The 27770-nt window shown below is 38.1% G+C and overlaps 4 protein-coding genes across 4 annotated transcripts in view; 3 read left to right on the forward strand and 1 right to left on the reverse strand.

Annotated features, from left to right (window-relative positions):
- Positions 1-21444, reverse strand: part of LOC146458592 (band 4.1-like protein 3) — a 31113-nt gene extending 9669 nt beyond the window's left edge. The window contains exons 1-4 of the mRNA XM_085090449.1: positions 21277-21444; positions 17394-17498; positions 12615-12663; positions 7970-8042 (exon numbers count right to left, since the gene is read on the reverse strand). Coding sequence (XP_084946575.1) covers positions 7970-8042; positions 12615-12663; positions 17394-17498; positions 21277-21348 — 299 coding nt within the window. The 5' untranslated portion in view covers positions 21349-21444. The remainder of the gene's footprint in view (positions 1-7969; positions 8043-12614; positions 12664-17393; positions 17499-21276) is intronic.
- A 326-nt stretch (positions 21445-21770) lies between these two features.
- On the forward strand, positions 21771-23906 carry LOC146458593 (uncharacterized). The gene has a single exon (XM_085090480.1). The coding sequence runs from the start codon at positions 21771-21773 to the stop codon at positions 22857-22859; it is 1089 nt and encodes a 362-aa protein (XP_084946606.1). The 3' UTR covers positions 22860-23906.
- LOC146458594 (uncharacterized) lies at positions 22977-23906 on the forward strand. Its single transcript, XM_085090481.1, has one exon. The coding sequence runs from the start codon at positions 22977-22979 to the stop codon at positions 23487-23489; it is 513 nt and encodes a 170-aa protein (XP_084946607.1). The 3' UTR covers positions 23490-23906.
- Positions 23907-24091: 185 nt separating this feature from the next.
- On the forward strand, positions 24092-27746 carry LOC146458595 (uncharacterized). Its single transcript, XM_085090479.1, has one exon. The coding sequence runs from the start codon at positions 25096-25098 to the stop codon at positions 27205-27207; it is 2112 nt and encodes a 703-aa protein (XP_084946605.1). The 5' UTR covers positions 24092-25095; the 3' UTR covers positions 27208-27746.
- Positions 27747-27770: the final 24 nt, after the last annotated feature.

Here is a 27770-nt window from a genome sequence, read left to right on the forward strand (position 1 = left end):
TGGGTGAAGTTTCATGATTTTTCAGCCGAGAGTTTGAACAGATTTTTAAGAGCCATGCGAAAATTTAAGTGTACCCCCAAAATTCCCTATTCCTACAATGATATTTCAAAGTGAATTTGTTTGAGCAGAAACAAAATTTCGTATGGCTAATCAATCTTGAAATGAAAGTTTGCAAGGCTTGGGAGGGTCCCTGTATTTTGGCTAAAGAGAGTTGTTTAATATGAATATAATATAATTATGAATATAATATATGAAACATATTATGTTTCATATATTCATACTTATTTAATATATCATTCATCCTTCACGGGTATGTTACGAACTCACAATACAACCAGCTCCCTTATAGTACTTTGAATATCCTGTATTTAGTGTAAGAACTTGGGTTTGTTCGAGAACAAAACTGAGATAAAAGAAGACAATAGCTTTAACCTACATTTTAAAGTAGGCAAGGGTCCCTGGTGAAAATCTTTGGAGGATCTTCAAAGATCTTCTAAGATCCTCCAAGATCTGCAAAGATCTGCAAAGGTCTTCTAAAGATCCTTGAAGACAAGGATCTTTTAAAGATCCTCACAGATCCTAGAGGATTTCTTGAGGATCCTATAAAGATCTCTTGAAGATCCTGATGAGGATCCTTTCAGAGATCTTCTAAAAGATCCTGCAGGATCCTCAGAGATTTCATTAGGATCCTACAGGATCTTGAAAAAGATCCTTTAAAGGATCCTTTCAAAGATCTTTGTCAGGATCCTTAAGGATCCTCAAGGATATGATGAGGATCTTACAAGGGTCTTGTAAAGAACTGTCCAAGGATCCTCCAAAGATCTTTATTAGGATCCTTAAGGATCCTCAAGGGTCTTACAAGGTTCTTAAAAAGATCTTAGAAGGATCCTATAAAAGATCTTTGTCAGGATCCTTAAGGATCCTTAAGGATCCTCAAGGATATGATGAAGATCTTACAAGGTTCTTGGTAAGAACTGTTCAAGGATCTTCCAAAGATCTTTGTCAGGATCCTTAAGGATCCTCAAGGGTCTTACAAGGTTCTTAAAAAGATCTTAGAAGGATCCTACAAAAGATCTTTGTCAGGATCCTTAAGGATCCTCAAGGATATGATGAGGATCTTACAAGGTTCTTGGTAAGAACTGTTCAAGGATCTTCCAAAGATCTTTGTCAGGATCCTTTAGGATCCTCAAGGGACTTATGAGGTTCTTAAAAAGATCTTTAGAGGATCCTATAAAAGATCTTTGTCAGGATCCTTAAGGATCCTCAAAGATCTGATGAGGATCTTACAAGGTTCTTGTTAAGAATTATTCAAGGATCTTTCAAAGATCTTTTTTCAGGATCCTCAAGGGTCTTAAGAGGTTCTTTAAAAGATCTTTAGAGGATCCTATAAAAGATTTTTGTCAGGATCCTTAAGGATCCTCAAGGATCTGATGAGGATCTTACAATGATCTTCAAAGGATCCTATCAGGGATCCTTGAAAAATCTTTGTCAGGATCCTTAGGAATCTTCGAAGGTTTGATGAGGATCTTACAAGGATCTTAAAGGGATCCTATTTTATCTCTTTCAAAGAACTTTCCCAAAATCCTTAACAGTCATCATGGATCTGATGAGAATCTTAGAAAGATTTAAAGAAGATCCTTTCAAGGAGACAAAGAGGATCTTAGAAAGATTTTTGAGGATCCTTTCAATGGTTTTTGTCAGGATCCTTAAGGCTATAATTATTATAATGATCTTACAAGGATCTTTAGACAAACTTGTAATGACAATCTTATCAGTTTGTTAGAGAGAACTTTGCAAATCATGGTCTTGTGATTAACCAAAATATAGAATAATAAACAATTCACTAAAAAATAATTGGGGTTGCTTTGGAACCAAACAGGCTAATTGTACCAATTTGGCAGTCGTGGATGAAATCACCTTTCAATCATGCATAAACCATACACCGTCACATGGCAATGCAGTTATAAACCTCACCTCAAAGGCAACAGAACTAAATATTTTTTTCTTGCAAAGAAACTGATCAGCCACATAAAATCTCAACAAAACAAGATTTCCTGGGTCTACAAATATTTTCACAAAATGTGAAGACAAGCAATGACTGAAAATCTCTTTCTTCGATTTTGACAACACAAGAAGCTAAAGGACGAAACTTTACAACATTAGATTGTGATCAGTCGATTCAATATTAATTTTTGTGATTTTTGGAGCTGCAATGGGCCAATACTGTGGAATTTTGAGGTAACAACTGATGTTAGCCATATCCATGCATGAGTTATATTTTATTCCTATTTTACCTGATAGGGAAAAAATAGAGAATCTATTTTATTTGTGTTTTATTTTTAATTTTAAGCCTATTTTAAAGCAAGATAGAACAAGGTGTTCTATTTTATTACTATTTTCTCATAACAAACTGAAAAATAGCCTGTAATCCTATATCACTATTGCTCAATAACACAGTAACACACTGTTTTATTTATATTTTTTCTACAAATAGGATAGACAATGGCCAGTTAGATTGTCTGTATCACATGTTGTATGTACATATTTTGTATACACCAAGGGAAACTTCATCTTCCTAATCTAAGGTGAAGTTACTATTTGTATTCATCATTGTTGATGTATACACCGTCAATATTGAGCCATATAAAAAAGACAAATGCATGATGTATACTTATTGCATATACACTTTTTTGCTCAATCTAACAATTACATATACCAGGTACTTCTTTGCAATAAACTTATAAACTTTATGCTTATGTATGCAATAATAACAAATGGTTTAGAAGAAAGAGCAAGGATGTACTTATTTTCTATACCACAAGATTGAGCTGTATTTTTGTTATTTTAATTGGGCAAATAAACACATAAAACCAAGATGATCAACTGATTTTAGTATTTGTAACTGGCCTGCTTTCCAGCAAAAGCTTTAATAAAAAAAATGAAGCTTATATTAAACTTGACTTACATGTAGTACATGTCACTGAAATGCATTTGTGAAAACAATATTACATTCAGACCTTCTTCGATGGATCTCGACTCCATTTGATGCCAAAAAGAACAACAATGCTTTCAATCATAATTCCTACAACTTTCATGCACAGTGCTAGCTTTTAAAATGAGCAAGAAAACGTACACTGGCAGCCATCTTGGATTTTATTCAGACTGGGTAGACTGGGCATGAACAAGGCCATTTTGGTCAGCAGATATGCCACTGCAGGCTCGCGGAAAAGACCGTTTCATTTTCGATTTAGGCGGAATATTCAAGAAAACAGGAGACATTTCCCGTGGATTTTTCCCTCTGTGAAGCTTCAAAATGTTGGGTTCAAGCAAAAAAATGTGGATAACTACTTTTAGCAAGAGGTAAGCTTTGAAATCAATAATTTTGATGAAAAAGACTGCATGAGAATGTGTGATTTTATAGATCGTCTATATATGGGAATTTTGAATGCATGTGCTTTTGCTCAGAAATCAACAAGATTGTTACAGATGAGAAGCTCACTGAAACATGTGTCTAAAAGCGTATACTTGGCACTGCCCAGATCACTGTCACAGTGATCACTGAGTGACCACTGGTCACTCAGAAGAACTGACTTAAATGCACTTTTTTTCTGTTGTACTGCAGATTTTCAGCTCAATAATGTTGTCAAGGCTGATACTCAATCGTGCAGCTTCAGAGTCAAGTCAGCAAATCCTGCTCAATAAGCTAAGTCACTTATGACCGTTGGACTCTTTTAACTGATTTGATTTTGTTGCAAATCGTGACTTCTGCTACTCCTAATGAGAAACAATAATTATTACCAAATAAACTTTTGCAACTTGCATAATGGAGTATTGGTCATTACTTGATATCATATACATGTAGTTGAAAACAGCAAGGGTACAATCAATCTTTTTTTTTTTTTACGAAATATCCAATCATTTTTCTTTTTTTATTTAGCACTTCCCCTGAACCTTTACATAATTCAAGACAAAGCCATTTTCTGAATGTTTCTTTCCTGAGAAGTTTACTGTGAAATTGTTTTTTGCTGTTACTTGTTTGTAGCTCTGGCTGTGGAATACGGTCTGTGAATGACAAATTTATTGTGTGTAATGCATGTAATTAACCATCCAGATATAGTTAGGTGCAGGAATATATGAAGTATTGACTATGAAAACATTTGCAGTGGCAAATGCTACAACTAATTAAAACACATGAACTATGATAATTCTAGGCTTAGAACATTAGGATTTAAACCATCACCTATTTTCAACCTACATGTATTTTATAGCTATTGTATTTCTGGATCTATAAACCAGCAGAGTGCTATTTTAACCCTATTTTAACCTGCATGACATACATTTAATGCCCTATTTTAAACCTGTTTTAAAGGTATTTTTGTACCATTTTCCCTTTTTTCCCCATTAAATTATCCCTGTTTTATGTTTATTTTAAGCCTATTTAAGCCAGGCTAAATAGGTTCTTATATATTTAGGTATTAAAATGCCCAATTTCAGCCTGTAGGTTCTTAAATCACTAGGTTCTTATACGTGGGTTTTTACCGTAGTTTCAATTTTGTCAAAATTCATATTCATTACAGTGAATGATTTCTTTTAATTTTCAATGTAACATAAATGTATAACTGTTACAAATTTATTGAAGGGTATTATTTTGATAGCTGACATTGTACTAGGCACTGTAGGCAACATTTTCTTTTAACTTGTCATCCAACCATGTAAAAGTGTTGTTGTGGATGTTACCACCCTGTTGCAAGTTGTGATAACATTGTACATTGAAGTAGACATTAGTTCAACTTTGTACAGCATGTTTCTGCAGCTTGCAACACTGTTGCAATACATGTAAGTTTAACAATGTCTTTCAACTTTCAAGTCATAACAATGTTGTGCTACAGCTTGAAAGAAAAATAATTAATGCTGTCTGTATTTCTCATCCTTTATTCGTAGTAATTTTTTTCATGTCTTTCTGCATGTAAGTGGCCTCATTTTCATGACAAAGGGCTCACACAAAAGGAAGAAATAAGAAGAAAAAGAACAAGTTTGCTTTATGAGACATTTTTACCCCTTTTTCTTTAGATTTTTACATTTTGCATTAACTGTTGTGTTTCATGGTAAGGGATTGATGATTTTAAACCATGAGATTTTTACAAGTGTAAAACATCAAAGATCTATTTGTAAAAAGATGAGAATAATCTGAGAAATAAAATACATTTGGCATAAAATTTACTGCTTGTTAAATAGGATACTTATTTTGTGCATGAAAATTAAGAGTATTGTGAGAGAAGCACAAAAGGATCTTTCTACCATTTTTCGGAAAATCCCTGAGTAGTTACGATCCTTGAGAATTTGTGCAGAAACCTTGAGAAGATCCTTCACGTCCCTTCCTTGCAAGAATCCTTAAACATCCTTCAGGATCTTTGCAAATTTTTTTACTATCCTTGCAAGAACCTGAAGGATCTTTAATAGCAGAACCCTATAACGATCCATCAGGTCCCAGCAAGGCTCCTACAAGGACCATGAAGAATCGTGCAAAGCCCCTGTCAAGATCCATAAGGTCCCTGCAAAGAACCTTTAAGATCCTTCAGGATCTTTTTAAGTTTTTTCATGATCCTACAACTGTAAGAGAACCTGAACCTGAAGGATCTTAGCAGGACCCTGTAAGGATCCATCAGGTCCCTTTAAGGATCCTACAGTACAAGGACCATGAAGAATCCTGCTAATGCCCTGTTAAGATCCTTCAGTTCCCAGAAAGATCCTTCAGGTCCCTGCAAAGATCCATTAAGATCCTTAAGGATCTTTAAAGATCTACTTAAGGATCTTTTGTGGATCTTTTTGAGGATCTTTAAGGATCTTGATTTGATATCCTCAAAGATCTTGCAGGATCTTGTAAGAACCTTGAAGTCCCTGCAAAGATCCTTCAGGTCCCTGCAAAGATCCGTTAAGATCCTTCAGGATCTTTGCAGATTTTTATAAAGATCCTTACAAGAACCTTAAGGATCTTGGCAGGGTCCTGTGAGGATCCTTAAGGTTCCTCCTACAGGATCCTGCAAGATCTTGCAGGATCTTGTAAGAACCTTGAAGTCCCTGCAAAGATCCTTCAGGTCCCTGCAAAGATCCTTGAGGATCCTGCAGGATCTTTGCAGATTAAGCAAGATCCTTGCTGGATCTTGCAGGATCTAAACAGGATCCTGAAGGATCTTTGCAGGGCCCTGTGAGGATCCTAAAGGTTCCTGCTAAGTTCCTACCGGATCCTGTTAAGATCCAGCGAGGATCTTGCATAATCTGCAAAGGTCTTGCAGGATCCTCAAGGATCTTTGCAGGGACCTGAAGGATCTTTGCAGGGACTTCAAGGTTCTTACAAGATCCTGCAAGATCTTTGAGGACATGAATCAAGATCCTTAAAGATCCTCAAAAAGATCCACAAAAGATCCTCATGTGGATCTTTAAAGATCTTTAAAGATCCTCAAGGATCTTAAAAAGATTTTCACCAGGGGTCTAAAAATCTTCAGACCAAGCAAACCTTCGGAGACGCGCACTTGTTTCAATTTGTGGTGTGTGTGAATTTGATGTAAACACTTCACGACCTGCTTTATTTGCAAATGAATGTTATCAGATCACTAAATCTTGTGTTCGGGTGCGTAGAACTTACAAGTCTCAGCAAATGGAAACAAAACAGAAGCCAATTTAGTGAAAAATCAAAGGCTCCTATTAGCCAACTTGTGAATGCAGATGACACATCAGTAATTGAAATTAAGACACTACCTTGAAAGCTACAAGAAATTATATCGTTGCCCGATCATGTAATGAGAAATAACCATTCTTGCCCTAAAATGATGTGAACTTATTCCCTACACATTGAACAAGGTTATTCTGATGCACCAATTAAAATATTTTCATGTGTTTTTTACTCAAAGTTCATGCCAACACTTCACTAATTGATTTTTTAAATTCAGTTATTTTTAAATTAATTAAAATTATTTTTAAATTCTCAAAAGAAACCGCACTTTGTGGAAAAACAAAAAACTTATAACTTTGCTCAGATTTAAGGAAAAATCCCCATTTTTGCACTAAAGTGATTGTCCAATTATGCTCTACAGATTCAATAAGATTTTTCTTAAATGCGCCGTGAAAAAATTCTCTTGTTTTTTTTTTCCTCACTAATTTACTCTAATTGAATTTAAAACACCGCAGTTCTTTCAAAAACTAAATAAAACCACAAATCGAACAAAAATTTCTTCACCATTAATGCTGATTTCCAAGAGGTGTGTTTGTTGTAGGTTAAAATGAATCCCAGGTTAAAATGATTTCAACCTAGGTTGATTTGTATTTTCCTTTGTTAAGGTTGGGTAATTTACATCTGAAACAAAGGAAAATACAAATCAACCTAGGTTGAAATCATTTTAACCTGGGATTCATTTTAACCTACAACATGTTTCCCTTCAGAAAATGCAAAATTTGCTAATTTTGACCAGAGCCAGTCAGAGTGAAATTCCATTACAATTACTCATTCACCGCGCATGCCTGAAAGTTTACAATACGAACCAACCAACCAAAAAACCAAGTGAAAACCCCACCATCACTATAACTCGTTCATTGAGCATGCAGGCGTTCACGAGCTAAAAAGCGAAGAATCAAGGAGCATGAGAATTCCTATGTCTTGATCTTTTTTCATGTGGGCTGTCGCTATCAGATAATTAAGCTTCAATTCGGGGGAATAAGTTCCATTGCTGTTATGTATTATTTTCAGTGTTCCAGATAACTTTCAAAGTCAGGGGGCACAAATGAAAAAAAAAAACAACAACAACAACAACAATAAATATTTTGAGGGGTCAAAACATGTAGGTGTGGTTCAAAAAACCTAAAAACAAAAAAAACAGCAAATGCAAGGTGCTTACAATAAAAAAGAGCTTACACACCTGTACAATGTGATTAAAATAATTGGTTTATTTTGTATGATCACAAAATATTCACATACCTTGTGATATCTTCAACCAGGGCTGTTGGGTTTGGTGGATAAAATTTGACAGCAAAGTAGAAATGATAGGGTTCTAGGAAGCAAATTGAAATAGTATTGAGGCATAAAGTAGAGACATAAGTGCATGTAAATCTCATTTAAGTATAATTACTCACTTATACAGGTGATTATAGAGATTCTGTTGATCTCATTGGTCGGGGATTGCATCATACAGTGTATGTTGCTATAATCACCTCGGGCGAGGTGATTATAGCAGAGCACTGGTTTTCAAAATGGCCGCTTAGCGATTTGTTGTAGTTTCTGAGGAAGAAGTAAATATGATGAAAGAAAAATGTAATTCCAAAAGGCACTTACAGTAAGATGTAGCTTAGTCTGTGGTGACACTTTCCAATGGCAAGTAAGGAGAGTTTTGCTAATTGTAATAAAAGAAACTCTGGTAAATTGCAGTGGAAATGTTGTCGATATTGATACCAGTATAACATGAAATTATTTTTGTACAAAATATTTTCTTTAACAGAATGGTTTCACCAACAAAACAAATTTAAGGCAGTATTTGAAAGCTTGGAAGTAAACAAGATGAAAAAAGGTCTCTAAATGTTGCATTTCCGTGAGGAGAAAAGATGGCAGAACTTTTTTATAAGAAAACTAGTTTGTTGTCAGTTTGAGCGGTTCTTGACCACCATCTGAACTCACTGCCAAACAACAAAACATTTTGATCTGGGACAACAGTGTGGACTTGTTTACTGAAGCCAATTAAGGACTTAATTCTGTACCTGAAGCAGTTTATCTTCTAGGGAAATTTATAAAAGTCCGTTAACTGGTGAAGCCATCAACAAGAAATTGTGCGATAAAGTACTCACACGCAACATCCTCGAGTTTTACACCAAACAGCCTGGTTAATCTTCATCTACAGTACCGCTCGAAACTATGGGACCATTTGCCGCGAATTTGCCTCGGTCGATTCGCGGTTTTGATCTGCGGTTTCACCTAGGCAAAACCTCGTCTAACCGCAATAAAAACCTCGGTTTCACCTAGGTTTTTTTCGGTTGACTTAAGCCGCGGTGAAAGGCAGGACGCGGTTGGGTTTGAATAGGCTATTGTTCGCTTTGTTTTCATGTTCTTCGAGGACAATAAGCGAATTGTCGGGTTTTAGGTGTGATAAATTTCACGGAAGCGCACTCGCTCTCAAGGGAAATAATCAAAGCGCTCTGTGAGCGAACTCGTGAATTGAACTGGTAAATGTAATAATATATTTCGGATTATGCCAAAAATTATTTGCTTAACGTGCAAAACAATTCATTAAACTTCACTCGCACAATTCCTTTCGATACGCGAAGCAACGCAAACTGCAAAGGTCAGTGAAAGCTCGAATGCTAGTCGACGAAAGAAGAGAGCGCTTCCACGTCTTTTTGAAGGAATTACAATGGAACGTAGTTGGGCATAAGTGAAAAGGCACTACTACTCCCGTTGTGGCTGAATAACAAACTGCAAGAGTCCAGGTTTCCTACCAAGAATCGCCGTAAATTAACTTACTAATTTTTTTTCCGCGTTGTGTTGTTGCCGAATGAAACTTGATACACGTGAAGGAATTTGGTTGCCTAGCACGTGACTGAAATCTTCCCGGTGTTTTCATCATGGCACTGTCCTTTCTACGTCCAAACGACGGCTTCTCTCAACGTTTTAAAACATCGGAAGGGGCTTTTCACTTTTGCTAAAGTTGCTGTTTTCGTTTTATCCAAAGTAAATATTAATAGAAATACGTTAAGCGTTGCGGTAATTTTCCGCGTTAGTGTTTGCTCCAAGTGAATCGATCTTATCGCTCACACTCGATACCGAATCAAATCTATTACGAAGTTTTAGTTTTTCGAATCCGGATTACATTGGCATTACATTTGGAGGGATTTTCACTTTGCTTTTCTCCGCGTCCGCACTGAAATCCGATTGCATATTTTGAATTCAGCGTCGCTATTTCGATTGAACTTTGTTGCGCACTTTACATCAGTAGGAAGGGTTATCAGGAGGTTTCTCAAACGAATAGAATATCTTTCTTGACTGTGTGGCGTAAACAGCAAGAATTAAACTGAAACTATGTCTTTTGCTCTGTGATTATTGCCTGTAGCGTGACAAAAACTGAACATGTCCCAAATGCAGAAAAGAAACTTTCGTCGGTGACTGCCAAACGAATTGTTATCGGTCGTTCGGTTTCCGACTCGGTGAGTCTTTACAAATTCTTTTGTTTGAGGGCTTCTTTAGGATGAAAGGTGAGATAATGTTTGACAATACCCTGACAATAGTAATTAGTCATTATTGTATTTTTACCGAGGCATTGCCGCGTCTAATTCCCCGCGGCTTTCGGTTGCTTTCGTCTTTGCCGCGGTTGCGGTTTTCGTCCCACCGCGGTGAATTCGCGGCAATCACGTTCGGCAAAGACGAGGTTTTACCGCGTGCAAATGGTCCCATAGTTTCGAGCGGTACTGTACAGTACCGGACAGAAGAAATCTAACAGAGAACCCTGCGCTGAATGCCTTCTTAAAGCGTTCTGCTTTGCATTCCCAAAGCGTTCCACTTTCCGTTCCCTAATTTTCCAGTATCGCGTTCCCTGTTAGCTTTCTTCTGTCCGGTACTGTATTTTGGGAAATGGATTGGAGATACCCAACATTCATTCACTGAAGAAGTCGATTGAATGCTTTTTCTTATTGAAATGTCAGAGAAGTTAAGAATACTGACATACTGCCTGAGGCATGAGCAGTTTATATGTGGCTAAATGTAATTTAGGCAAAGTTAATATCGAGGCAAGTGCTGGTCAGCGGTGCCCGCATGGCTGGGACATGCGGGGCAGCCACCCTACTTTGCAGGGGCCCCTGGGTTCTTACAGCTCACATGTTTGTGCCAATTCATTTCGCATCTGTTCACTTGCCGGAGCTTGTGCTGTCTAAGTTTGTTGCTCCCAGTCCCTCCCACCCTTTGGAAAGTATGGTTTGTTTGGTGCATGTGGTAAGTATTTTTATTTGTATACTCTCTGTTTTCTCTCCACTGATCTTATCAGTGTGATGGTGCCGGTTGGTTGCCGCTCACAGGGTTGCCATGGTTTTGCACCTCGCTTAGCTCACTAGCTCACTTCACCCGTGGCACAACCGGTCTTTCAGGCACCAACCCCCAAGCTCAGCCACTAACGATGAGTTTAATGATCAATTGGCATCTGGACTGTGTGTCTCTGTTCATTGACGCATGACAATTTGAAACAAACAAACAAAATTGACAATCTTCGGACGGTTCTTGTTTTTCTCTGATAATCACCTGAGTGAGTAATAATATACTGAAACAATTATTCGCCTCAGGCTTAGTAAATATTAGTGAATATTATTCACTAATATTTGCATGTACTTTGCCTTGGGCGAATAACTGTTAATTATTAGGCTTATATTTACATGTAGATAAATAGTTAATAAATTCAGTCAAGAAATCAAAGGTTGTAATATTCAAAAGTGCTTTAATTTATAATTCGGTCAGTGTACACTGTAAAATGCAGACTGTAGACTGCAGACTGCAGACTGGGGATAAAATGCAGACTCGGGGTAAAATGCAGACAAAATTATAAAGACTATCTTTTTAAAGTTAAAACACTCAAGGACTGCGTCGCGACCTCACAAGTCGGTTTTTATGCTCACTGTTGCAAACCGTATAGACATCAACATGATCAAAGTATTTCCCTTTTCCATCATGTACTCATGTTCAATTCGATCATGGCTTTGTACAATGAACTCCTGAATCCAATTTAACCGTTTTTTTCTTTCCTTTTTGCCATAAAACTGTCATAAATATCCTTTCAATCATGTTGTTTTTTTACTTCACAAACCGCAATCACCGGCTCCCGGGCGCAACTCACAGTAATTTGGCAGGCGGTAAATATTTTGTGTAACGCAATCGTAACACAATATAAACTCAGCAGTCTACGATCAAATTGAACTTGAATTGAACTCTTCTGGACCCTGTCTTTTCGATTGGAAAATCAAGTTCACTTCAAAGCATTCTGTTTGCAAGTGACGTCATCGCCGTCATGAAAGTTTTCTCAAAGGCTTCTTTTGTTTGTTCCACCGATGTGGCCGGCTCTTCCTTGTCCAGTGAATCTGTGGAATCTGCAGGTAAATTGGCTACAATTTCCACAAATTTCAACATTGAAGTAAAAGACGGACCAAAATGAAAACAGTTCTAACGGTTTAAAATGATTGAATACTTTCCGGGATACAACTTGCCCAACCTAACAAAATTTAATTTAATTTAGTCAACATTTTACCCCTGGTCTGCAGTGTTCGGTCTGCATTTTACCCCGAGTCTGCAGTCTGCAGTCTGCATTTTACACTGACCGTTTTATAATTATTATAATTACAAGTGTAGTTTGCATTTGAGTTTGAATCATCACTTATATGGAACAAAACAACCAAAACCCGCAAAATTAAAGACAAATTTCATTTATTTATAGAAATTGACCATTATTTTGGAGTGTTTGTGTGTCAACAAAGTGGCCAAAGGAATACTAAAAGAATTAATTGGAATCAGACTTCATTTAACACCAATCAAATGTTATTCACCTTAAAGGAAAACGAGATTTATATCCCCATTTAATGGCTAACCAAATCTAACTTACCATGTTTTAACTGCTTCTTGATTGGCCTCAAAGGATCCAACCAGTTATACTGTTTAAACAAGACAGACAAGTACATCAATAATATTAAAATTTGATTATAACAACTTACAGCAGAATACAGTTACGTGTATACATAATGTACATGTAAACAAATTAATACTAAAAATTGTAAGGGCTCAAAAGATGAACGGCATAATTATTATTTTATAAGTGATCATACAGTGCAGCTCAGAAATAAGCGAACCAAAATATGCGCGTAAAACGCGTATAATACGCGTATGCGTATATACGCATACGCGTATTGAATTTTACGCATACGCGTATTGACTTATACGCATACGCGGTCATTAGTATGTATGAGCTAGCCTATTGTATCTTCTATTATGAAAAGGTCATTGTTGATTTCAATGGGCATTTCAAATTAGCTAAAAACTGGTGGTCAAGCTGCATGTCCGTCGATCGTCTTGTGTTTATATCGACTGTTTGTTGTTGACCGCTGTCGAGCATCATATCGAGTGCATGAGTATCAAGTATTGCCCAAATCTCCTCATTAAATAAAAAATGTTGCCAAAATGATAAGCCTCACATTAAGAGGGAACCACTTGATATTTTTATTGTCTTTTCTAAAGCACTCGGTTTCTTGAGCTGCAATTCAGCTTACAGTGCAGGCCAGAATTAAGCGAACCAAAACATACGCGTAAAACGCGTCTGCTGCGGACGCGTATACGCGTCTAAAAATCTGCAGATGCGCGTCTAGTCAGACGCATTAGTATGTATGAGCCAGCTCATTGTTTTCGTATTGTTGATCTTTCATTGTTCTTTTGAATCGCCTGGGAAAAGCGTTTCAGAAGGGTTTGACAAAGTATGACTACACTTGTCGACTTTCTTGTAGAACTGGCTCAGCGCAAGAACAACTCCATGTTATTGAGCGCATGGAAGAATTACATGTAAAAAAATTGCCGCCGAGGTTTGCTGTATTTTGCGAAACGAAACGAAATGATGAATAAAATCTGTAGAATAAAAATGAGAATTGAAGATATCAAGACTGCAACAGTCAGACTTCTGTGTGTGACAAGTAAAAGAGGAATAAAACGCCGAAAGTGCAGAATTTAAAGGTCTGGCTTTGCGAAACGAGCTCTGCGTACGTAGACCGTGAAAGGATTAAACTTGTTTGTTTATATTTCTAAACGCTATTCTTATTTATTCCTTGCCGCAATGATGATTCGGGTAGTTCGAGCATTATACAGTATTTGTGGGTAAATCATATAGAATAAACAAATAAATAACGACCCGGAATAAAATCAGTCAATCCGCCAAATGATTTTCAACAGACTTCGCTCCTCTCGCGCGCTTCGGTTCAGATTTGCTGACTTACCGTGAACTTTCCCTCATTCTACCTCAAGCATTTAGTATCTCCGGCCGCAAAATGTAATCGTTTAGTTGACTTTAAAAATCCAAGACAATTCCGTTGGTTAACGGCTTAGGGTAAAATAGGAAACTTCAATTTTGCAAAATTTCATTCGGGTCTAGTGTGAGCGATAAGATCGATTTCCCGGAACAAACCTAAATGTAAAAAACTGAGAGTCTACTGAGTACCGCAACGCTTGATGAAGTCCTATATTTACGTTCACTTGGATAAAGCCATAATAGCAACTTTTGCAAGATTAAAAGCTTCTTCTAATATTACAAAACACAACTAATCTGAGATAAGCCGTCATTTCGACGTAGGAAGAAATTGCCACGCTGGTAACATCGGGAAGATTTCAGTCACGTGCTAGGCAACCACATTCCTGCACATGTATCAAATTTCGCGCACAGAGCGCTTTGATTTCGAACAAGTAGTGTTCGACTAATTCGCTTAGATTTATCTTTTCTATAACATACGCTGGATATTCAATATCGGCTAGGAGTTGTTTTTTAAGTCGCCAGTATTTATGAAGATTTACAAAGCGGACAAGATTCGAAATATGATAGCTGTCGCTGGTTGATTTCATAAAATGCTAATTTATGTTTGTTGTTAACCCGTTGAATTCTTTTGTTTTATTTGACAATACCACACAAAGAGAACTTACAACGATGAATAACAATGGCAAAAACGCGCATAGTTAGACGCGTCTAAAAATACGCGCATACGCGTTTTTGCTGCGTATAAAACGCGTCTGCATAGTTCGCTTAATTCTGGCCTGCACTGTACGCTCGCGGCAGCATTATTTTATAAACGTTCACTTGCCAAAAAATAACGCATAATGTTCGGCGCATAATGTTCACAAAATGTGATTGGCGCATCATAGAAACTTTGAAAAAAATCCTGGCTTTGAAGAGAGAGCATTTCACCGTTTGAATCAGCGAATTCTGCCAAAAAGAACCGGAGATATCGTTTTTTTCAGTTCTTGCCGTGACGCTTCAAAGACAATAACATTTCACGATGGACTCAGGCCGCCGCGTGCTGAAAAACCAAAACTTTTCTTTGCAGAAAAATCAAATAAATGTTATCGAAGCATCACAGAAACTTTGAAGAAAAATCTTGTCTATGAATGGAGAGAATTTTATGGTTTGAATCAGCGAATTCTGTCACAGAGAACCGGAGATATCATTTTTTCAGTTCTTGCCGTGACGCTTCAAAGACAATAACATTTCACAATGAACTCACGCCGGCGCGTGCTGAAAAACCAAAACTTTTCTTTGCAGGAAAATCAAATAAATGTTATCGACGCATCACAGAAACTTTGTAGGAAAATCTTGTCTATGAATGGAGAGCATTTTACAGTTTGAATCAGCGAATTCTGCCAAAGAGAACCAGAGATATCATTTTTTCAGTTCTTGCCGTGACGCCACAAATACCATAAACACTTCACAATGGACTCACGCCGGTGCGTGTTAAAAAAAACTTTTTCCATGCAGAAAAATCCAATTAGCTTAAATATGATCGCAAACATTTTACAAAGCACTGGCTGGTCTGTACTTATTGTTGGTCATGGCTTTTGTTACAATTGGTGGCTCCTAAAGGAGCCATTTGGTTTTGTGTGCCTTAGTAGCCTGATGCTCTCCCCTCGCGCGTGACTACAACCGGGCTGAGTTCAACTTCCAAGAAGAAGCGGAACCGCCAACGCCAGTCATCCAAGAATCTTCAAGCTGCCTGGAGAACGATTCTATTATTTTCATGTTGCAATCTCAGTCGAATTCTGAGAAGAACTTTGCGGCGCACTTGCTGCGCCATTTCTTTTTACCCAGTGAATTGGAAGGGCGAAATGTTAGGGGTGTTGGGAAGAAACTTCCCCTAAATACTGAAAAGATCCATAAGATTAGGGAAATTGTTTTTAAGTATTTTCCATCATCGGATCCAGAACGTTTATGGCGGGACTGTCGCAAAGCGATCGATGTATATTTGCGAAACAGGAAAGTTTCGGAAACACGTAGCATTTAACTTTTTATTATTATTTTTTTTCATTTTAAAACTTTTCAACACAGTTGTAACTGAATGATAGCTTTCTTGTTAGAACCGAAAACCACTTAGTTGTTCGAGTTTTCAAAATGTGTAAAATAATTAAAAGATCCTTTAAGTGAAATAAAACAGCTAGCTATTAGTAACTTGTTGTCTTAGTCTACATTTTTTTTTTCCTTTCGCGTGTTCGAAGCCGGACAAGAATGTTGACATCATCGTTCGGAATCAACAATTATAGTTATCAGTCATTTTCGTTCCCAAAGACCTGGGAATTAACCAGGAATTAAAAAATATATATATTTAAGGCGCTTTGTTTATGTTGGAGGTATTTTGGAAAGAGCAATATTCGCAAAGCAAAGAAAGATTATTGTTTTGATAATATATATGCAAATTTATCCTGCCGCGCCGACCACCGCTAACGATATGTAACCATCAACAAAAGGTGTTTATAATACGTATACTTATGATCATGCTTGTTTAGCGCTGTTTCCACAAATAGTGTAAATGAGTGAGCTAAAAGTTATTTTCCTACCGAATACGTTTCAGTAAAAGAAATATTAATCGGCTGGTTGTCGAATCATCGCTTGTAAAGCGAGCCAAGTTTATAAATACGACAGCCGCCGTTCTTGTTCAGTGGCGACAAAACGAACGGGAAGTTTGTGTTAACGCTCTTCCAGCAAGTAATATTAATTCGATAAACTATCTTCCTTTTCTCGAAGAATTAGATTGACAAAAAAGAGCAAGTCGGTAATAAGGTTTTTTATCGTTGGGTTTGCGAAGCGAGCAAGCTTCGAAATTGGACACCTTGTTTCAGTCATGTTTAGTTTATGTCATTCGCCGATTTTCCTGTCGTCATTCATATTATTCAAATTTCGTGCTGCGGGTTGTCGCTTTTACTTTACCGTTTCTTTTGTTGTGCAAGACAACGCCACATAAAGCAAAGGTATGGCAATGAATAACAAAGGCAGGACATACGCGTATGACGCTATACGCATACGCGTATGACGCGATACGCATACGCGTATTACTTGCGTATGGTTGTTCGCTTATTTCTGAGCTGCACTGTATGGCATCAGAATCTGGCAAAATGATTTCAATCTCCACATTCAGATCTTTTGTATAAAGTACTAAAGTGTCAACTGACATCACAAAAACTACATTGTAAATTTCCAAAATTTGAGATATTTTGAAAGATGATGATGAAAAATGCCTACTTGCCAAAAACAGCATCTTGTTGCAATTTTGGGGTGAGATGTTAGTATTGTTACACTGTATGCTCCAATGACTCCATACAAATACACTGTACTTCTAATTTTTTCTCAGTCTGTTCCATTTACCTGGCCATCTTTCTCATCAATGTACCGCAAACCAAAATAATCCTTTTCTGCCAATTCAATTTTGTCACAGATCTTGTCAAATAGCACTTGGCCCTTTGCATTTTTCTGCAATAAAAAGGGAAAAAAATTACAATAGCGAAATATTAATGTTGATTAAAATACATGTACTGTACCAGAGTTGTGAATTAATTAATTACCAGAAACTCATCAGCCTGTGCCAAAGACAGAATCAACCACCCGTAAATACAGTGTACCGTCTGAGAATTAGCACCCAATTCCTTGTTCTAGACCATCAATGGTGAATCAGGATCTGAGTACACTATACCAGCCGTATACCGTCTGCACCACAAGGCTAAAACTCATAAGAGAGTTAATTTAACATGTACAGTAATGTACATGTACACCCACAGTATGTGAATATTCATTATTGCTACATGTTGGTACCATGCTTAGAAAACCTGCCATTTTAAAATAATTTGTGGACAAGGTGTGAGCACGTTAAATTGCTTACAGTACTGTTTAAAAGTAAGTTGACAGTCTATTTAGAGTCCCAATCCTCCACTCAATCCTTTATCCTCAAAACTAGAAGATCAAGGCTCAGTAATCAAGGATCAAGTCAAGGATTGAGTCTCGTCAGGCCAAAAAAGCAATGAGCTTGTCCAGGGTTCGTACTCTTTTGAGCTTTTGAAATTCCATGACTTTCCATGACCTTTTCTACATGTATGACTTCTCCAAGTTTTCAAAGACCTAAATTTGACCATTTTCTTGGAAATCATCTTTCATTTTGGGTATGTTTTTATTATTTTCTACGCAAAAAAGACCCAATATATATTGTGTACTTTTCAATATTAAACATAATTTTCCACGACTTTCCATGACCCACACCTAAATTCCATGACTTTCCAGGCCTGAAAAATGAAATTCTAAAATTCCATGACTTTCCAGGTTTACCATGACCTGTACGAACCCTGTTGTCGTTTGACTGATTGATAAATGAGCAAAACAGTAAAACTTTCCTCCCACTAAATTCCTTCCAATAAGCAAAGCAACACAAAGATGGAAGTGTAAGTTCTATTTATGGTTTTACCTGGTTGCCAATCAACAAAACATTGTGACTCAACACAAAGCATTCCCGGGTTTTTTCGAAGAACAAAATTAGCAGAATTGGGTACAAGTGGGACATTCTGGTTCCCATAGTGATCAAATGACAAACAGCAAGCATCCATGTTCCTCGTGTTGTGCTGTTACCGAATGAAACTTCATAAATGTGAACAATTTTGGTTGCCTGGTCCTAGCATGTGACCAATATCTTGCTGGTGTTTTCAACTTGGCAATTCCTTTTTACATTCAAATGTTTCTATCTTGGCTTAATCCAATGGAAATAATACAGAAATACATTCAAATGTATGAAGCGTTATGGCATTTAGTGGTTATCACTATGCATATGCAAATTTTCAGTGTTTTTGCTTGTAATTCCAGGAATTGTTTTCAGTTTTATTGTTATTGACAGACACGTGCAAGCTTGATGGCATGGAATCTACCAGACTTCGGCGGCCCTTACAAGTCATGTAAAATGCACAGTGTAGATTAAAAGAAATGTTGGTTAAAAGATAAGCCTCATGGTTGGAAGAAACCACTGTTATAATGACATTTTTACTGTCATAATTTCCATTTTTAGCACCTGATGTCTTGAGCAGCTATTGTTGGGCCCAATCCTAGAAACCTTTTTGCAAGCCAGTTTACACTTCCCAACACATTTTTATAAAGTTGGCTTGCCAAGAAATAACACAATTAATTTTGCTGCATCATACTTTGACAAATAAATGCCTTTAAGAGAGATCATTTTTCCATTTGAATCGCCAATTTGTGTCAAACAGAATCTAAGAAACCATTTTTTTTTCAAAGCTTGCTGTGACGCTTACATGTACAGAATACTTGAAATTCTGAAAAAGGCCAGTGCATGCTAAAAATAAAATGTAAGCTACATCATTCTGTAATCAGTCATATAATCAATCAACTTTGGTTGTCAATCACCGTTTGCAAAGCGAGCAAGATAAAAGAAGCTTTGCACATCCTGCAGGAAAACCCCTCCCCTAGCCAGCAACTTTCTCAGTCTATCTTTGTAATCCACACACTTTTTCTATTATTTGTATACAGATGTACATAATCATTAGCATTTACTAGTTATTTATATTTTCAAATTGGCACTTAATAGCTGCACAGAAGAAGGCAGAAGTTTCTCCCAAAATGACATAGAATTACTGACCTAACATTGTCTGTTGAATTGAAAGTTGTCATTTTGCATCTAAAACTAAATGTAATTTCTTTTGATGGAAAATTTTAAATAATGGTCCTGACCAGTTTTGTTAGCAATTAACCTTAAGTCCAAAAAAACATTGTTAATATTCTTTTTGACTGAAGACGGCAAAGATGAAAATGGATTGCACATTTTACTCTTCCTGCGAAACTTGGATAAATCACTGAAAATATTATAATCATAATTTATGGTTTGATAGATCTTCCTTGAAGAAATAATTTAAAATTTTCCTCCGGTACTCTTAGAGTGATTTTACGTTAGAGAAAAGATTCTTTATCAACTGTTTGAGTTAAGTTTTAAACAAAATACAGCAAAATCTCCATGGCAATGCCTCTTTTTAAAAGCAACATGAACATAACAACAAACACTATCAAAATCAAAACAAAATGACGGATCAGTTTCTTCTGATTATAATAATGATTATTATGTCAATAGCATTTGCTATCAATGAAGGGTTTCCATGTGCACTCACAAAGAAGTGACACAAATGGTGGTTATCATCAGCTACATATGTCACCAGTAGAAACTACATGTAAGCATAAGTATCTGGTGATATTCAAGATGATTTTCCTTGATAAGTGTTAACCCTTTTAGCCCTAACAGTGATCAGCATCAAATTTCTCCTTGTAATATCAATGCTTATTCAACCCCTGAGGTCATGAGAAATAAGGATATGATCACCCAAGGTGAATTTTCTTGATATTATTTTTAATAACTTCTCCCCAGTATTTTGATAAGAATAGTATGGGGACAAGATAGGAGAATTTGTCTTTTAATATTTGGGGAGAAAGGCTTAATAGTATTCATCACCTGTATTTCATAGAGTTCTTTTTTTAATGTGTGTGGCAAAAAAATTTGTGGGGAATTGATAGTTCAGCAAAAGACTCGTTTTATTCAATCGTATTACAGTGAAGGAAATACACTGTAAATGGTTAAAAATTTGAATTGTTCATCTTCAAATGCAAGTACTGGATAGAAAAAGTAAAACAATTGAATCTACGTACTGCTATATATGATTTCGTCAAGGTCACAATAAAGCTTAAAATTCTACAAATATATTGTTTGAACAGCTCCTTAATTAAAATTGTCTTTTCAAATATTCAACCATATTCAAACTAAAGCAATAGCAACCCACTTCTCAGGCAGGAACTAAAGCATTTTTGCGGTCCAAATTCTAACGAATACATCGTTAATTAAAGACAGCCCCTCTCGATCCCCGATAAACGACAGGTATGTTGATTTGGAGGAAAGTGATTCAAGACTTTGATCATCTGTCCTCGCAAGCAAGAGCACTCGCAAAGCATGTGATTGATTTTCAAACACAACCGAAAGAATTATATATACATTATAGCGAAATAATGCTACATTATCGATTTGAGACCTTCTCATAAACCTCTAAGCTAAACATAAGCACCAAACGTTTCGGAATTCAAGTTTTTTGGCTCATCAAGACATCACACAGAAACACAAACAATCATAAGCTTATACAAAAAACTTTGCACTCGACAACAATTCGTTAAAAACCTTAGCATCATTTTGGAACTTGACAAGACAGAAAACGCTTACATCTAGGTCCACAGTTGTGCTTTGGTCGTCAAGGAGCTGGACCTCACAGTGCAAATTGTGAGATTTTCCCATGGTGCTGCAAATAAACGATAAACAGCGACGTAAAATTCCCTGCCACTGCGAATCAAACGAACAGAACCCTCCCCAACGCTAAGTAGCCTCGGTTGCATCCGGTGGTTGAACCATTGCATTGTGGGTAATACCGACAAACTCGAGGGCAGGGTCGTCTTCGGTGACTTCCGTGAGGTATCCGGAAATCAATCGGAAATTAAGTGAGCCTGTGGTATAGGGGGTACTTGCTAACCTCATCGCGCGAAAATAAAAGGGGAATCCCCTCTATCTTCGATATTTATCTTCCTATGCATCATAACACACGACTTAACACAAGTCTAACGCTATTACTTTCGGACGGAAAAACAAGAACAGTACTGACGATCGGTTTTCGGGTGTTTAAGAACCGAACATCGTCTTAGTGGTGAACAGTGTTGTTTAAAATGGCTACTTCCTGTCGAAATGGAGTTGAAAACGAACGAGAGGTCGCTTCGGATGGAAGAGTCTTCTTGAACGTTGATGCAAAAATCATGCAAATTGGGAGGTTAAATGGCATAGCTTACGGTTCAATGCAAGATTCAACGACCTCTTGTTATAGGGACGCAAAGAATAGAACTGAAAGTGGACCATGGCCAGTTTTGAGAGAGCATCAGAAACCAGATGGAAGATTGAGTGTCGGCAGAAGCCGAACTGGTTTTCCGGATTTTAAATACGATCATTTAGTCCAGCTGTTGGTCTGCAAGAACCAACAGGGTACAAGGGAAGCCTTTGGTATCACTGATAAATACGAAATAATCATGACAGTAACTTACGACGGCATGGAAGATTCCGAACGCAAAATGCCTGATTTTCAATACCAGCGCATCAAAAGTGAAACTAAGAGTGGTGTAAACAGATCCATGATTGGCGTTGTTGGATATCTCTTCCGTTTTCACGAGCCAGACACGAAATATAAGATTCATTTCGCTTTACAAACAGCTCCACCAAAAAACCAAAGGAAAAAGAAAATTGGGAACGAATTCAGCATCGGAGAAACAGTGAGTGAAATTTCCTTTACGCTTGAAACGGGATCAACGCCGGTTTGGAAACGAAGCAAGACCAAGGCCAAAGGAAAGAAAGCAAGAAAAATACCTCCGTCGTTCAAATTAGGCCCAGCTTCACTTTCTAAAGAGAGCACGAAACTGTGCAAGCGATCTTCGTGGGTAATGAAACAGTTGCAGTCTCGCCGTGACAACGCCAAATGGGACGATTTTGAGAAATTTTCAGCCGAGTTGTTGTTTGAATTTCCAGACACGGACACGCAAATAACAATTAAACTGGAACAGAGCGTGGCTGCCTGTTACAGAAACGATCTAGAGCACTCTCTACAATTGATCGATGAAGCGTTCAAGTTGATGCCTCAAGCTACGAACGTCGATCTTTTAGCTGGTAGAGGATATGGTTATCGGGCCGGTGTTAAGAGGCGACAGGGAAATCTTGGCGAGGCTGATCGCGATGTGCAACGCGCTTTCCAAAACAATTGCTCCTGTTAGACGAACATCGACACCAGCTTCCTCGTCTACGAGAAAGCAAGCGTGTTGCTGGATTTTATCGGGCGCACACCACAACGAAGCCGTCAACAAGTGAACGAGGCTCTGCTTAATCTAGAAATGTGCATAGATGTGTGTCGGAAAGTGGAATTACAAGACAAAGATCTCTACGTGAAGAAGCACCACTTTGCGTTGATCAAAATCGCGATGTTGTTGCTCGATTGCCGCACCGAAGCCGCGCGAGACCGCGTTTTGAGCGAGGAGTTTATTATCAAAGGCCAGGAGTGTCTGTGCACGCTCAAGACAAAATACTGGTCAGAGATTCCGGAGGGAGTTAAGATTCAGTTCAACTTGGCTAGCTCCGATCTGGAATACCGTAGAGGATGTTACTCGGAGGCAGGGAAGTTTGCGAGCTTAGCCAAAGAGAGAGCGATAGAGCTGGGTTTTAACACGGAAATTTCCCACGCGCAGGACCGTCTCGATCACATGCGTGCTATCAACCGTGATCATGGAACGATCGGTAACGGCCCTTGGCCATTGTCTGCTACACATGCCATCAGTGCAAGTGATGGCGGTATCAGTTCTTCCGGATCAGAGTCCGATTCCTTACGAATTTTAGAAATTTTAGAGTAGTGCGCAAAACGCAGTAGTTAATGTCACGAAACACTTCAACTTACATTGCGTGGGACCCAAGGTTGAGTGAGCCAAAGACAAAAACGTTTAAATTGACGCCGGGATTTTTCAGACTAACAGCGAAGAAAACTGCGTTCGTCTTTCTCTAAGATGCGTTTTACATGTATTGTGAACCGTGGACAGTTTCAATGTATTGAATATGTAGCAACAACAGATCATAAAATAATATTGATGTATGGATAAGAAAAGCTAATGAAATGTAATCAACTGAGATCTTCAGTATTTCATCGATTCCACTACTGCAAAAACAATGCAAGGAGGCTGGAAACAAACTTTAATGGCAAATTAAATGTCATATAAAAGAACTGTGTAATATAGAGCATATATCAAATACCTTATTAAATAAACGTACTGATATCTTGTAATACTTCTTGTGAGAAGGAAATAAAAGGATATTCGGGCGCGATCCATTGAGCCAAAATTTCCAAAGAATTTGTATGTTTGTCGAATGGAACGGTAATTTTCACTTCAAGAACCAGTAATCGTCCTCGATAGATCTCGTAAGTTCTTCCGAGGTATCTATAGAAATGTAAATTTATTTTGAGAGCTGGAACACGAAGGCTTTTCAGAAACAATATTCATGATATGTTATAAATATGATTATGGCGGTAATCTTGAATTCATGTACAATTCGTAGGGAAGCAAAACTTGGTGTTTGCTCGAGCTTGACTAAAACTCAGTTCCGATCCATTGCTGTCGTGGCGCTTTGCGCATTCCCCTTGCCAGGATTTAAATTAATAATATTTTAAATTATACCTGTATTACCTGGGGCTGCATTGGTTACATGTACCGCAGATAGTTTTTTTGGATTAACTTTCAGCATTTCAGTCTAGCTGGATTCAGAGGATATAAAAATCCGAGAGTGTTGGTTAACAATAGGGTATCGAATGATTATTGCATTAGTAATGAAACCTAGTGAATCTAGTTCTGAGTCAGAGAGGGGGTTTTGTTGTTTACAAGTCTCGAATAAGGTCGCATGGGTTTCTGCTGATATAAGAGGACAAAGCAAGGTCCTAACTGCACACCTTCACCCAAAAAACTAACAGCGCACCCTCCCCTCCCGATTTTATTATGAATTGAAAATTTCATTCCAAATTTAATTAAATTCGGCTTTTCTTCCATTTAAATAGCTTCTTCGTCTTTGCTATCCATTTAGTTTTACCAAGAGAGAATGCTTGGATTGCTTAACATACTTCTATAAAGCCAAAAAAAATTAACAAAATTTAAAATTGTTCCACCGTTCCAGAAAGAAGAGTGAATAATTATGCGGTAAAAATAAATGTAGCACGACAGCTGTCTTGTGACTTTCGCGCCCTCTCGGGGAATACCCCAATTAGAAATCACGAGATCGGGTTGAACATAAACAGAGTTGTGCTTCGAGCTAGGGTCGTCGAAGCTCTGATTGCAGTTTTAGTAGAACGTTTACGTACATATCAAGATCAAATGTATTTTAACTGACGAACTGTCCTTCAGAGAGAAGACAGAGACCAAAACCTGTGAGATTTAAGGCTTCGGGAAGGCAAGACGTGCTATTGCGTAGTTAGAAATGTCGCTCGCAAATGAATTTGGTGGCAAACGCAGGACGATGGCGCGATTACCAGTCGTTGGAGGAGAAATTAGAGGACAAATAATCGAAGTATTATTGCCGCAAAGGAAGGACGAAGGTGAGAAAGATTGTTCTCATCTGAAAACTTTACGACAACGTCTCAAGATCGTTGCTCAGACTGTTTATTTACAAGTCGGTGAAAATAATAACATACATGTTGATCTCGTCGACCTTGCGATACCCAATGACGTTTCCGATTGTCTTACGGAAGTCTCCGAGGACGAGGAACTTGTTGTTCGTGTGTTGCAAAGATATGGCGCATGGGAAGAACGTGTCCTGGTTAGAGGAGCTACAAGAATTCATGCGGACTTTGTCCGAATAATCCCGCCTTTGGATGAAAAATCTAACAGTACTGTGGATTCCGAAATTAGTGCCTGTCACGCGCTTATCGGAGACAATCACAAAATTGTGATAAATCCGTGTGGTTTTCGGAACATGTTCGACAGTTGTCGGCCTGTTCTTCGTGTACTCCTAGCCCCAGCGAGGTCCACTGCCTCCTGGAGGGGTTCCAGGGATTTTCCACAATTCGGCAGAGATCATCTTGTGGTGCTTGAGATCCGCGAAAATCGTTATACAGCCCGAGCTTTTAAATTCAGTTTGGCTGATAGCTGCTCTCCGCCAACAGCAAAGAACACGATGGACCATTACAATGTGAAAGTGGCTGTGAGCGAATACGGAGAGGATGGAAAAAAGGAAAGCAAAGATGGTGTGTTATTCAAACGTGACGCTTCATTCGATAGGCTCCGAGGTGTGGTCGGGTACTGGTTTCGTTTTCAGGCAGCCAAACGTCGATACACAATCATGTTTTCGTTATGGAGGAAGCGAACAGGCACCCAAACATGTGAGCTATTAGATGAAGTACAAACCATCGTTGAGACAAGCGAACGAAATTGTAACAAACAGCAAAAGCGCCTTCCCAAAACGATTTCTGAAGAAATCGCTCTCCAGAGTCGGATTTCCATGAATCAAACGTCACTTCCGGAGCAAAGTCACATTTCAGATTGGGCAAGCGATCAAAAAGTTCTACTCAGAAAGAACAGAAAGGAAAGACATCGGCCCAAACTGATTTCTGAAGAAACGTTAATTCCGGGAAAAGTTCATGGTAATCACACGCCACTTCCGGATCAAGGACAACAGTCCACAACTACAATCGGAAGTGAAAAGCCACTTCCGGTGGAAGTGATTGCTTTTTTGGAGCAAAGTGCGCAAATCATAGGAACTTTGCTGCCACTTCGACATGATGGGAGGTGGGAAGAATTTGATCAGCAAGTAGAGCAGTTGCTGAGGAAATATGAGAAGAATATAGATGTTGGAATTGCTGTCATTCTTGAGCAGGGTATGGCTGCCTGCTATCGCAATGAACTAAGTTCCGCGGAGAATTTTGTAAAGAAGGCAATGGCGGCGTTTCCACAGGTTTCCACCTTGCTCGTCCGCCTGGTGAAAGGTCGTGCGAGTTGCTACTTGGCGGGGATTTATCGAAGAGATAAAATGAAGCTGGGCAAAGCCCAGAGGTGTATTGAAGCTGCTAAGAAACATCTTAAGAACACAGACTCTATATTCGATCGAGTCTGTCTTGTATATGAAGAAGGCTGTCTGCAATATGAGCAGGCTCACATGTCCTGCATGGTGGAACAAGCTAAGCGATGCTTTGATCAGTGTATTAAGACTTGTTCGCTTGCTTCGAACGCAGAAGACCCGAACAATCTGCTCTTTATATGGCACGATATGGCGCTGATGAAAAAAGCAATGTTACTTTTGGATTGCTTCACAAAATCCGGCCGCGAAAGCCGCACAGTGAAGGAAGAAACGCTCCTTGAAGCAAAAGGATGTCTTAACAAACTGAAAATCAACTTAGTATCAAAAATGTCAACAGTCGCGCAGGTGCAATACCACTTGGCACGATCGGACCAGTACTTCCGGGAGCAACGTCTCGTTGATGCCTGTGGGCACGCGCAACTGGGTTTTGATTTGTCGCTCCGCCATCGCTTTCACACCATAGATGCGGCTGAAGCGCGCCTCAACTACTTTAATAGACTTCGCAATTCCAACTGAACAGTTATAACATGAAGGTGCTGTGGCAAACGTGCCAGCCATGGTGTTAATACATCACAACATGTCCTTGTTGGCAGCCATTTCTTTTCAGAGCCTCCACTCTCGTAGACCAGCTGATTGTGGCGGATAGTGACAAACTTGAACTAGACAATGAGAAGTTAAAACTGTATATTACAAACATTATTTGTAATAAGTCCAAAAATCTGATTTTTGAAATTCTAATTTGTTCCTTTTATCTGGTTTTATCCTGGGTAGAAAGAAGATTTCCCTTTCCTAACAGTTTAGTGGTTGTTCTTGTCAACTGTCTAGTACCTTGTAAAATAGATTAAAAATGAATCATCATGACAGTTTCAACACAATATCTAAACATAACCTGTCTTTGCAATGTTGAGCAATCGACTAATCCGACGTCAAATTCAAGTCAAAAACCGTTCTTCAACGGATTCCACTTGAAATTAATTCATTTTTGAGTTCTCAACGTTCGTGTTCGTCACGAAAAGTGAAAATCTAGCACTTCTAATGCCTTAAAGCTCACCCAAATGACTTTTTGCTAGAAATCGACA

Source organism: Pavona decussata, unplaced genomic scaffold, assembly GCF_977016875.1.
Source record: "Pavona decussata unplaced genomic scaffold, jaPavDecu1.1 SCAFFOLD_232, whole genome shotgun sequence".
In the NCBI taxonomy this organism is placed as follows: Eukaryota; Metazoa; Cnidaria; class Anthozoa; order Scleractinia; family Agariciidae; genus Pavona; species Pavona decussata.

Coding starts and splice junctions, on each gene's coding strand:
- LOC146458593 (XM_085090480.1), top strand. CDS start 21,771: ATGGCTACTTCCTGTCGAAATGGAGTTGAAAACGAACGAGAGGTCGCT.
- LOC146458594 (XM_085090481.1), top strand. CDS start 22,977: ATGTGCATAGATGTGTGTCGGAAAGTGGAATTACAAGACAAAGATCTC.
- LOC146458595 (XM_085090479.1), top strand. CDS start 25,096: ATGTCGCTCGCAAATGAATTTGGTGGCAAACGCAGGACGATGGCGCGA.